This window comes from Battus philenor, unplaced genomic scaffold, assembly GCF_028537555.1.
Source record: "Battus philenor isolate CCGP_79_NKW_IND1 unplaced genomic scaffold, ilBatPhil1.0.hap1 SCAF_2, whole genome shotgun sequence".
Classification (NCBI taxonomy): domain Eukaryota; kingdom Metazoa; phylum Arthropoda; class Insecta; order Lepidoptera; family Papilionidae; genus Battus; species Battus philenor.
In genome coordinates this window covers 13,163,102-13,176,263 of record NW_027181682.1, presented here as the reverse complement: position 1 = coordinate 13,176,263, position 13,162 = coordinate 13,163,102, and the positions used below count along the sequence as shown (strand labels likewise).

At 34.2% G+C, this 13,162-nt stretch overlaps 2 protein-coding genes across 3 annotated transcripts; one reads left to right on the top strand and one right to left on the bottom strand.

Annotated features, from left to right (window-relative positions):
- Nucleotides 1-561: 561 nt before the first annotated feature.
- Nucleotides 562-3,065, top strand: LOC137921962 (zonadhesin-like). The gene is made up of 3 exons (XM_068764768.1): nucleotides 562-631; nucleotides 868-2,176; nucleotides 2,539-3,065. The coding sequence occupies exons 1-3, from the start codon at nucleotides 562-564 to the stop codon at nucleotides 2,837-2,839; spliced, it is 1,680 nt and encodes a 559-aa protein (XP_068620869.1). The 3' UTR covers nucleotides 2,840-3,065.
- Nucleotides 3,066-3,660: 595 nt separating this feature from the next.
- Nucleotides 3,661-12,940, bottom strand: Wdfy2 (WD repeat and FYVE domain containing 2). Of its 2 annotated transcripts, XM_068764737.1 has the most exons (9): nucleotides 12,708-12,940; nucleotides 12,211-12,391; nucleotides 10,973-11,139; nucleotides 9,989-10,102; nucleotides 9,275-9,400; nucleotides 8,822-9,018; nucleotides 8,002-8,143; nucleotides 7,333-7,538; nucleotides 3,661-4,347 (listed from the first exon to the last, which is right to left on the bottom strand). In XM_068764737.1, exons 1-8 carry the CDS (start codon nucleotides 12,866-12,868, stop codon nucleotides 7,370-7,372), a joined length of 1,257 nt encoding a protein of 418 aa, XP_068620838.1. In that variant the 5' UTR covers nucleotides 12,869-12,940; the 3' UTR covers nucleotides 3,661-4,347; nucleotides 7,333-7,369. The 2 variants fall into 2 exon arrangements, with proteins under 2 accessions (XP_068620838.1, XP_068620837.1); XM_068764736.1 differs by lacking the exon at nucleotides 3,661-4,347 and having other exon boundaries at nucleotides 6,653-7,538.
- Nucleotides 12,941-13,162: the final 222 nt, after the last annotated feature.

The window sequence follows — 13,162 nt, the reverse complement described above, 5'->3', positions numbered from 1 at the left end:
CTATGCGATAATAGCAACCAGTCAGCTTACTCTGGACGATCAAGAATTTAACAAGAGCGGATACTTCTATATGTTATATTTTTATGTTTTTTCATCTTTTATTGATGCAATAGTTTCCTAAGGCATAGGCATTGCCTTATTTGGGAACCTTGTATATTCGTACCTTAATTTTATTAAACATGTATTCTAGATTATTTACTTTAGTTAATAACCTTTGTATTGTATTATGTTTGTGGTGTCCGTAAAGATATAACGTGTTTGAAAATGAAAATTAAACTTCTTCATCCGGTTACTAAGTGAAATAATTTCATTCGGTTGGCAGTTTTCCGCTGTCTTTTCACAGTTGACAGCGATGGTAAAGTTCAGGGTCACCGCGTTTCATCGGCGGACGTTTTCACTCAAACAGCGGGCGTTCGGCAAAACAAGGCGTGTCTAGATTCCTAGCTCCGAGGCTGCATCCGGGCCACCACAGGGATCAAGTTACGACGGGGGCGTGCGAATGTCAAGGAACCCTGTGGCCGCGTCATGCGCACTCGTCCCGCCGGCTCAGTCGCAGCCGACATGTCTGCGCACGCGCATGTGTACGCGCTTTGCGCAGTCCTAACCCTCGCAGCGATCGCGCGCTACGCTCGTGAGTATTATGAAATAACCCTGTCCTCTGTAAGTCTCCAACACATCACGAATATACATTGAAGTTTAATCAAGAAAATAATTTTAAGTAGGTGTCTATCACAACGACTACTTAAATAATAACCATACACAATGATGAGTCATTCAGTTTTAGAATGTAAATAATACATGTGAGAGACTAGTCGGTAATAATCAACGTTTAATATAAGTGGTAAATTGTTCTGATTTCCGTTCCAGGCGCAGAAGTTATCTCGTGCGCTCAAGACGGACTTTACGCTGACTACGACGCGGGATGCAGGGAATACGTGCGATGTGTGTCGGGAACGGTTCGACGCCGCTACACCTGCGGCCCCGGACGGGTGTTCAACGAAGCGGCAGGGGCATGCGTACCTCGACGTCGCTCGCCGTGCATTCGTCGCGTGTGTACTCTTGCTGACACGTTGGCTTACGCTACGCCTGGAACTGCTTGCCGGCACTACTACCGCTGTGAAAATGGCACAGCTGTGGATCACTCATGCCCCTCGGGCTCCTGGTTTGACCTCGATCGACAAGCGTGCTCGCGCGGCGCTGGGACATGCTACGAGCCGCTATGTGCTGGTCTGACGGACGGCGATTACCCGGACTCGTCTCACGAGTGTCGGAGGACTATGGTGTGCCGCGGAGCCGAACTGCGTGCGGTAGTGTCGTGCCCGGGCGGGACCTGCGTGGACTCGTGTCCACCTCCGCGTTCCGCCGCAATCCCTCTGCCGGCCGGTGACGCCGATTTCTGTTCGGACGAAGTGTGCTCCTCTTTGTGCCACCAGGCTGCCGACGGCGCATACGCGGACCGCTCGACGGGCTGTCGTGAATATTTCGTTTGTGAAGCCGGACGAGTAATAAGAAGAGGAGTGTGTGAATCAGGATTGTTGTTCTCGAATGGCGGGTGTGAGCCAGTGAGCCGCGCCCTCTGCCCGCCGCCGGCTCGCAGCCCTTGCTTTAACCGACCAGACGGACGGTACCGCGACTGGCGAGATTGCATGTCCTGGTATGATTGTCGCCGAGAACGAGTTGTTGCCCGGGGGTCGTGTGATCTTGGGTTAGTTTTCGACGGTGTCAAGTGCATTTCTTCAAAAATATTCTCATGCGAAGGACCGGTACAGTCTGAAATATGCGAGGGTATGCCAAGTGGGACTTATCAGGACCTGGAATCGAATTGCACCAATTATTACCACTGTGAAGGCTCGCAGAGGACTGTACTCAAGTGCCCGAATGGTCTTATTTACGATGGAGCAAGGTGTTCCCCGGTAGCTCGGTATCTATGTCCCAGCCTCGACCGTGACTCTTGCTACGGGAGGGCGGACGGTCGCTACCGCGCCGGAGATACTGGATGTCGCGGCTACTACGCCTGTGTCGGCGGGGAGAAAGCAGTGTATGCTTGCGCAGTAGGTTTTGTGTTCGACGGCGAAAGCTGTGTGCCCTCGCGACCTGACTTATGCCCTACTGAAGACTATTCATGCTTAGGGCTGATCGATGGCTATCACCCAGAGATTGAAACCAGTTGCCACAGGTATGTTTACTATCACTTCAGTCATAACTTGTGAACTGATGAACATATGCCTCTACCCCAAGATTTCCAATAGAATCAGTAGGAATTGGCATGCCTTCAACGTCTTCCAACTCCCTGAACTAGTTTCTACGCTGCCCTATAGATCCATGTTTTCAATTACAGCCCTGTGGTTTGCCCACTGCCACTACAACTGGTCTATTTATTTATATGTATATATATTTAATGATTACGCTTTGTGTCAGTTAAATAATTAATGACCGTTATAGTTAAAATGTTTTAAATTAAATATAAACTTGTGCCGCAAATTAATTGATTTTCGGAAGTGAAGCACGATATTTCAATTTTCATTTATTTACTTACAGATACTTTTATTGCCAAGGTGGCGATCGATTGGCAACACTGTCATGCCTGGGTGGAAAAATATTTGATGGGCACGCGTGTGTAGAGCCCTCTCAACATGAGTGTGGCGGGCAGCGGAAGGAAACCGTTGAAAATGGCGGGAGATACTGCGAGCAAGATGGTTTCTTCGTTCAACAGGGCACAGAATGCAAAAGATACTACTTCTGCGTACTCGGCGAGCGGACTTACTTGAACTGTCCAACTGGACAAGTGTTCAACGGACAAATATGTGTACCAAGAAGCCAATATTCATGTCCTGGATGAAAGACCAGCTGTGGCAGAGACTTCTCGTGCACGCCACAGTACCTGTGGATCTAAGCCCAGAGGACTCGCGATATGAAACACGACGTACCTGAATTATAAGGCTGTGAATATTCGTAACATTTCTGCAGCATCGATTCTTTCTAGAAGATTCTGTCTCGTTGCTTAACGGTAGACATTTAAATGTAACCTAGTTTATAAGAATTAAGTTCATTTTATCTACCTCCAATGGTCGACTTTTTGATCATTTTAGTTTGTACTTATATAAGTAAATTATTTCTTTTATTTTAAACTAGTATCCATTTATTATAGATTTTATTCAATAGCTAATGCTCATTTCTAATTTAATCTTCTAAGAATATATCCTTATTGATGCGCAACAATCGCTTTTTAGATTTGATTTTCTAAATTTAAATTTTGAATTGAGTTTCAATATTCTTTTTTCTTTACTAAATTTAAATATATTAACTCATTATTAAGGAAATGTCATATTCTTGTCATAAATAAATTTAAATAAAATATGTTCATAGAACCGTTCTAAACAAATAAAATGACATTCATGATATTTTATATTATTTTTTTTTTTGGTTGATATTTTCCAAATTCATAGATATTTTATGAGCAGTATTGTTTCACAACAAATAATAATCAAATACATTTTCAAAACTCCATTAATAATAAGCAGTTTATTCTCATTTCCTTTATTGGCATATAAACTTTAAGCGGTCTATGTATATGTAGATACAACACATATTTAATATTTATATAGTGACTATATCTTACAGTGTAACTTTACAAACACAAATAAAGCTCGGTGAATAAAAAAATATTTTCTTTTAATAACATCTAAGTATTTTAAAATACAATTTCATTCCGAAGTTATAAATAAATGATATTAAAATGAACGCTTTATTTTTATTAACATATCCAGAAATAACATTTAATGAAAATTAATATAACAAATAATTGATGGCTTATTCAATACACTATTAGTTTCAAAATATAGATAATATATTAAATTTAATATTGTTTATTAATAATTTTAATACAGCTTTATCGTTAAATTTAAGTATAACCTAGAAATAATTGGAAAAAGAATCTATTAAGAGATATCAAAAATCGTATTTTTTTTTAGTATGACCGAAATGACGCATTATATTTTTTAACATATATATAACAATTACAATAGAAACTGGATATTTTCCCGCCAGTTTTATCCTACAAATTACAAGAGAGAAATATCAATATAATATAAAAATAATTCTTTGAATATTAGAAAGTTAACTTCTGGCTATGTAACATAAAACGTGAATAAGATTTTTATTATTAACAAAATTTCCTCTGATAGGTAAAGAATTCAAAATTATAAGAGTGATATATGAGATATACTTTGTTCTTTACAATTTATTACACTTACAACTGACTATATCTAGTCACTCATTGCGAACGTGGGAAATAATACGTTGTTTTCAAACTATAACCCAATTAAATCTGTAATTGAACACATGTACCTGAAATGAAAGATATACATGTACGAATTGAATTTGTTGAAAATTTTGACCATAAAATAATGTCTGCTTTTATTGAAATACATCACATTAAATAAATTTCCATAATAAATTATTATTTTACGACATTAGATAGTATTTTTTTTTCAGAGCCAACACTGCCTTCAACCTACACAGGTATAAACCAATGCTAATATTAATAAACATTTAGATCGTATTATATTTATTGTATTGCATTAAATTAAAACCAATATTATAATGTAGTCATCATATGCTACTATTTTACACCATCGAGAACATATACCAGTCAAATTAAAATTTTAAAAATAATATATACGAAAATTGTTTATATAATTTTAAAACAGTATAGTTGTATGTTAAGCTTATTTTCAGCAAGCAGCAATGACTACATTATTCATGGATATGCGCTATACTTAATTTTTATATACCATACAAAAATATACACATTTCACATCTCTACAAGTGAGATTTGCATTATATTTTGTTAAAAGACAATTTAGCAAGAACACTATACCAGTTTTAATGTACAAGGTGTAAATGTTAAATGAATGTGGATACGTTTAACCTTAATATATTTCAAATAATGAGTCCATAGAATAAAAAAGCATGTACCAAAAAAACAAAAAATGTGGTTAATTCATGAAAAGCCTCTTACATTCGCCTTGGAAACTGCGATCAAGGATGCTTTGAACTCTCTTCACAAGAATTTTATAACCACAATCAGTGATTTAAATGCTAATCAAATTATAACACGGCATTTTTATTTAAAACTGACATCCACAAACCTTTATTGATTTAATGTCCTGCCATTGGCAAATTACTATATTTTTATATTTAGATGAATGTTTTACGAACAAACTAAATTCTGAATTGAAAAGAAAAAAAAAAGTTAATATTTCTGAACACGTATCATTTTTTATTTTTTTTTCACATAAATATAGTTTGTTATAAAGTTAAAATAGAATTCAACAAGAATTTGAAAAAAAAATCAAAATTAATTTTAACATACATAAGACCTCGTTCAACTAATCGCAAATTAAAACGATAAATTCTACAAAATTTCTACATCGTGATCACGTACATTAAGTCGTCGCTTTTGGAATATGTATTATTTTCAAAATTCCATTTCTTGATTTGAAAATATGAATTATGTAATATTTTAATAATATATATGACTTAAACTATTCATGGCAAATAAAATACAGCGATTCCATTCCATTCAACAAATTTACTAACATACCTAGAAAATTTAAAATGAAGAAAAAATTGTCCAGGGCTTAGAAGAAATAGGAAATCGATTTATTAAATAATTATTGGGATAAAACATCAAGTGACGCTTGAATACACGAGATAAGGTTTGTGAACGAATCTAAACATTTAAATTTTGCAAATTAATTTAATTCCTTTAACATACTGCACGCAATACTTGCTTGCGGTTTTATTTTTAATTAAATATTCCTTATAAGCCTCTTTTACATTAGTATAGTTTATATTTTTAACGTAATTAAAACTTTGTATCAATATTTTTTTTTTGTAAATTATCTACTTACAATCTTGTTTCATATAATTCTATTACACGACAGCAATTTTTGACAATTGAAATTATTGCCGTATTTGAATATGACATTTAGTGTTGACAGCTTATAAATGTGTCATTCATAATAATACAAAAAGAAATAATGCGATATTTTTTTTGGTTTACATGCTCCACAAGAGTTAACATTAAGATCTCAGCATTACCATTTATTATACTGAAAGCATCAGTCTTATTATACAATAGGTGAATAAAAATTAAACTTACAAAAACTCTTCCATTGGACCATAAATATTACACTACATTTAAAAGAAAACAATTTACACCTAACTCTTTTTTGCACGTTCTTCTTTTAAACAATTTTGAAGTAAGGTGGTTTATTTCTTTTTTTAATTCTAATTTTGACATTGCTTACAGAAACTTGTCTAAACGGCAACAAACTATATTTGGGGGAATACGAAGTTCTTCAAAGCCAACAGTTGGGCTGACGTATTTACTGACAATAGCATTTTCACAAAATTAACTTTTGTTCCCAATTTCAATTGTTTTACCTATGGACTAAACTTTGACACTCCACTATATTTTTGGTAATAAAATTGAATTGTTTTTGTTTTATTAATACTTATGTGACATGGATTTCATTATAACTTCGTTTGCATGGTGTTTTTGAAAAAAAAATGAGTTTTTGCATCTGACATGATTATTTCGCAATTGTTGAACATATCCCAAAAAAACACCATTTTTTTTGTACACTTTTGTAAGAAACGTATCTTGTAAAAAAGAGTTGGGTGCAATAATAAAGACGGTTAATTGAAACCATCTTTACTAAGTTGATCTCTCTGAAAGAATATTGTCGTGTATTTTACATGTAGCTGTATATTTTGTCTAGATACGCATCATACAGATCTAAGTTTTGCTAATGTATTGACTCAACAGTTCAAGATTAAATATTTAAGCACATATTATTTTATGAGCATTTGCCTAAAATAACTAGATTTTTTTTCAGGACGAAAAATCAAAAACGCGTTATAGCTTATATCCTCACTATACCATTTTGAAACCAATCAAATAATTATTTTGCTATATTTATAAATTAAATTGAAGTATTTTAAGCAGCCATAACATTTGCCGAGGCTGGTTAATATTGGTTATTAGTTGAGGCACACCATAAGCAAATATTTTAGATACAGCTTTACATACTATGTTTAAAACACTTACATAATTCGATTATAATATTTTCCTAATCCCTTATAGTGTAGTCACCACACACCAAACGCGCTAAGGTTCCACAATTATAAAAAATAAGGTAAAATTAACATTAATAACAGTTAATAGAACATTTTAATCACAACGATATAAAACTGCACTAGCTGGGAAAGCATAAACATAGTGTGCCCCCATCACCTCGAATTACGTAACAATGGAATTTCTACCTTTCGCTTGATAGGAATAAGAGCTGGTTTGGATCGGCTACTGGTCGCTGGTTCCAGGCTTGGGTGCGGGCGCCAGGAGCACACTCACGTCCCACACCTTGATAACGCGGTCCTTGCCGGCCGTGCACATACGCCCCGTCGCCTCGTCCACGTACAGAGACGCCACAGCGTGCTTCATGTCGTGGAAGGAAGCCAGGGACTCGCGGCTGAAAATAATTTTTACGGTTTGGAAACGCTTCCATGTCACACTGATACCCTTCCTCATCATCACTTCCGCCGTAATACGTTCGCTGGCGGTAGGTCTTGTTAGATTTCCAATAGGACCGATTGAAAGCCGCCTGCATCCAGTCTTAAAACGACCTTAACAAGGTATCTTATCTTATGGCATAATTAATATCACTACCTGTAGCTAATATGTTTCGTTTTTATATTTCTATTTTCTTCATAGTTAAAGTTAAATAATGTCATAAATTAGTCTATCCATTTGTGGATCCATCAGAAATGTGGAAAACCGAAAATAAATAACAGTATGATCATTATTCAGAACTTGCCTAGCAATGAACTGAAGATATACAGATGAGGCGACAAGTGTTGAGATCTTTGTATATTTTTACAATCTAACTATTGTACTCTAATTAATAAAGTTAGTATTTTTCTTGTATTACTTACGGCTCATGGCGTAGTGTATCATAGCAGACAGTACAGACACGCTGTGGGAACTCGAAACCCATGACTGGCAGTGGGAGCCTGTGCGGGGAACAGGTACCGCACACCGCAGCGCCGCACCAGCGACAGTGGTGCTGCCGAAGTCCTGAATATAACACATTAACTTGAGAAGCTACCCAGCATCACCAACAACGCATCGCAGTACTTGTAGTAGAACTATCTTGCTAGAAGCCATCTGGATAGGGCAAGAGATACAGCACCTTTATTGCAAACTCTTATATCTTGGGTTTTAGGATAAGGCTAAGGTAAGCCCCTTTATACAGGTGATTGGTTATAGATGTAAAAGCAAGAGACAATTAATGTATGGTACACCTTATCAAATTAATGGTTTTAAGAAATAATAAATAATGCACTGATAATATACTAAGAAAAAGTGTTTACAAAATTTAATTTAATTACTACAAATAAAAATAAATTATTGTTTACTATTTGTCCACATATACTTTGTACTACTGCAAAACGCATATAGGTAAATTCATTGCCCGTTTCTATGCAAAATGCTTTAAAGCTTTTACACCTATTTTCAATCAGCTGTATAAACTCTTCACTCTGAAAAATAAAATTTTTTATTTATTATTTCTGAACCGTTGTTCCGATGAGTATACCATACGTTATTAGTAAGTAACTGAGCCCATAAAGCTATTACACTTATAATCAATCATGCATGAAGTCATAACTTTAAGAACCTGTGCAAAGATTACTAGTAAAAAAGTCACCTCTATCTTCCACCTATTAGTATAGTATATAATGCACTTGGTGTTACCTAATTGCTTCTTTTCCATCATAGCTCGGACGTTCCATATAAATGGTGCACGACACAGCTGGCAGAGATCCGCCTCTCGCCATGCAGGAGTCTCGCGCCTCTTCACACCCATCTCCCAGACACCCAGGGCGCCGTCCTCACCCGCAGACACTAGACGCTCACATCCGCCCACATACCAAAGTCCCGTAACTTTATTACTATAAAAAACAGAGGATAAGACTTTAGAAAGTAACCACTTAGCTCTCACCAATAATATTGACATTAAAAATCTTAAATAAAATCTATAAGGTACATCATAGACTTTCGAAAATTACTTGTTAAATGTATTTTGTGTAATATGATCATCATACCATGGCTAGATCTTCACTGCAAGGTATATGCCTCACCCAAAGATTGCCATGGTAACGATAATATTAACTATAATTATTAAATTGATATACTAAATTAACTAACCTATGTCCTTGTAACTCATAAGCTGTTCCCTTTTGTCCTCCAATATCCCACACAATAATACTCTGGTCAAAAGAACCACTAAACAGTAATTGAGGTATTGGGGCCCAATTAAGAACGCGGACTGATCTGAAAAACAATAGTTATTTTGTTATTTAGTACATTTTAATCTTATATATTTTATATCTTAGCCTGTTAATATATATTGCTTTGTTTTAATCTTTTACAGAACCAAAGAATTAAAAGATAAAATTAGAAATATAAATACAGTCTAAATAATAATATACAGGGAGATTAGTAAAAAGTGTAAAACTTTTAAAAAGGTGAATGTATTTTCGTTTGCTATCTGTAACTGTATGGTATGTGTTATCCTAAAATCAATGGTTTTAGAATTACCAAAAATTGGATTATTACATATTAAAAATGTTTATTAATTACTATCTGCCCCTGCAGATTTTGCAAGGCCAGAGGCTATTGGCCTGTCGTATTCCAAGAGAAAAAAAAATATGTGTCATATTTCAAAGTGATCACCTTGTACAGAGTGATTGGAAATAAGTACACAAGTTTAAAGCTTTTTGCTATAAATTGAGTTTTGAATTTACCCCTTTAAGGTTCACACATACAATCAATCCTATATAAGTATTTCTTACATTATATAAATTAGATAAGTGATATACTGATTACTTGAGGAAAGAACATATATTAAAAATAGCTCACCCTGTATGTCCTTTTAATGTAGTGACTAAAGTTGCACCATTATTGTCCAATTTCAACATTGTTATCTGTCCGCTATAATCACCGACAAATGCGTATTTTGACTGAGAGTCGAATCTGATTCACAAGTTTAGGAAATAATTTATCACAACACATTTTTATGAATTATTTCATTCCTTAATAAATTCAAATTAACCAATGTAATTAAAAAGATCAGATTTCTGTAATTGATTGATAGATCCTTCTAACATCATCAAATTTATACTTATAATAAATGTAACATACAAACATTACTAATATTACCATTACACTTTTTACCTCAACTTGGGCTTGGTCATCATCATCATTTCAGCCATAGTACATCGTCTACATAATATAGGCCTCTCCCAAATATTCCTAATAGAACCAGTTTAGCATCACTTCCCGTTTGGAGGAGGAAAGCCATCACACTTTATTTGCGGTGGCAGGTTATGTAATTAATGGGAGCCGGTGCGTGAATGTAATTTGGGTGAATGCTGAGAGAATGATAGAAAATATGATGAAAGAGCGAAAAAAGAAAGAATAGGAAGGTACATATCTCTGTCCCAAAATGGATGAGGGAAAAAGTATAAAAAAAATAAGACTCTTTAGAAACATCCATTCTCCACTGTCTTCGAACAATCAACCATTACAATGTTAAAAGTACCAAAATCTTGGGCTTAATACTTCTGTCTATTTGATTGCTGTTACTGTCAACCAACACTAATAGAATTGTCCCATAAGAACTCGAAATAGATTTGCTGACCACTTAGAGACTTTAGGCTCTAAATTCTCATCATTATAAATTTTACCCAAAAATTAAAAATATTACTATCATTAATTGGATAAGAGATGATGATGAACAGATGTTGATACTAATTTTAATAACAGTCTCGCAACAAAATTATCCTAATTGATACATTTGCTCTTAATTAATGCCATACAACTAATAATTATGGTAAAGGATACTGTAAAGCGGTGCACCATGCCTCAAAGGAATAACCACCAACACGACGGCCGGTTTCACTGCAGTGATAAGCGAACAACTTATCTCTACTCACGGAAAGCACCCACTCACAACTCAAGGAGAAGACTACAGCTGTTACACGTGCAGTGTGTGCTAAGTATTCTCGGCTCTGTACAAAAAAAATTGTCAATCAATTTTTAATAAAATTTACCTAATGGTAAGCTATGTTCTCTACATAAAACAATGTTACAGTAAACAACTATATATGAGACTTAAAAACAATTATTATACATGGAGCAGGGCATCTTTAAAACTAAACCTCAGAAAGGTTAGAATATTTACACTTAGTGGCAGAAATCTATACCCTTCTACAGAACCTCTTGTTAAAAAGACCTTATAGCATATGTAGAATAGAGTAGAATGTGTAATAATATTGAAGCCATAAATTTTAAAATAACCTCATTCACATTTCATAAAAATAAGTACACATTTTTACTTTAACAAATTGAGAATACTCATAGGTTTGTGTACAAAATATAGGAGATTTCACCTGGTTAAACCATAATCTAAAGTAAGGATATATTTATAAATTGTCCCACATTGTCTTAGATAAATGCAGAAGGCTAAATGTCAATATATTGTCTAATACTCTTTTCCTGTATTCTTATTCTATCCTGTAAAGATATAGGAAGATATACCATAATCATGTGTGGTATTATTGTACACGGAGGATGCTGCTGCCCAATCTATGGAAATTTGTTTGTGAGCAATTACAATACAATCTATGCACAAAGTGTGAATTATATAAGACTGTAGCCTGAGAATCAAACCCACAACCTATAATTGCAATTTGTAGTCTTCTAACCACTCTATGTAAATCAAATATAAATTTGGTTTAGTTAACATCTTACTTTTGGTTATGCAGTTTTGCAATATTATTTTCACATATTATTTGAGAAATAGAGTAATTTTCAAAGTACAACAGTGTGAAACATAAATAAATGTATTTTTTTAAAATATCATTTTAGACCTCCCTGTTATTTGCAAAGTATATGTAAATGTAAAAAGCAAAGTACAGACAGTGCCTTATCATTACATATAGGTATGCTTTTATCTGTACATACTTGCTTTTTCTTCTGATAAAAGTGTTTTATACAAATGTTTTGATTCATTAATTAAACATGCCTTTTAAAGATAGCAAGATAAAGCATTAATCAAAAATTTCTAAAATAATACTTACAGGATTTATTCTATTGCAGTCTGTTGCTAGTGTAAATTCTGAAACTGTACCATTCTCCTGCCCAATAAACAATTGACGGGTTTCAGGCGTGTAAAACATTGATGTGCAACCAGATGGCATATACTGACAGATGCTTGGCCAATACTGACCAGAATCGCGCTTCAGCCAAACTCTGATTGTCCTGTAACAACAAAGATTAACTGATTATATCATGAAATAATCTATATATGACATGGTTTAAAGACTACAAAACAAAATATTTTCATTACAGCTTGATGATATCTTTAAATTTTTTGATGACATATTATAACGCTTAATAATACTAAAATATTACACTTATAAAAAACTACCACCGGTATAAAATATAATGAAATTCATGTGGGTAAAAAAATTTTCACCTTAATTTATTAAACTTACAGATATTTGAAAAGTTTAAAACAATAATATAAATGTCCAACCAATTACTAATAAAAAAAAGAAATTAAATACATGCTTACTTATCATCACAAACGCTAATAACTCCATCTTCGCCAGGTATAACGACTGCAGCATTAACATCGTCAGTGCAACCCTCTAATTTACTTAAAAGTGCTGGTTTTTTTGTTGTAGAAAATCTATCGTTTGGAGTTCGAGGAGCAGGCTTAATTTCAGCAGCCATATTTTAAAATTAATGTAAGAAATAAACACTCAATTCGTCACTTCTTTCAGTGTAAAAAGGTGAACGTCATAATAAAATTGACATTCCGGTTCTGTTTTATGAATACACAGATTAAAAATAAAATATGTACAAATGTCAACGTCTAATATATTTTTGTACAAAATGCGAACTTAATGTTTTGTTGTAATTAACAGACGTAGATATCTACTCATTAGGAAATACATTTTAAATAAAAAAAGCAGTTATTAAAATATCATGAGGCAAAAAATGCGGACAGCTATCAGAACATAAAAG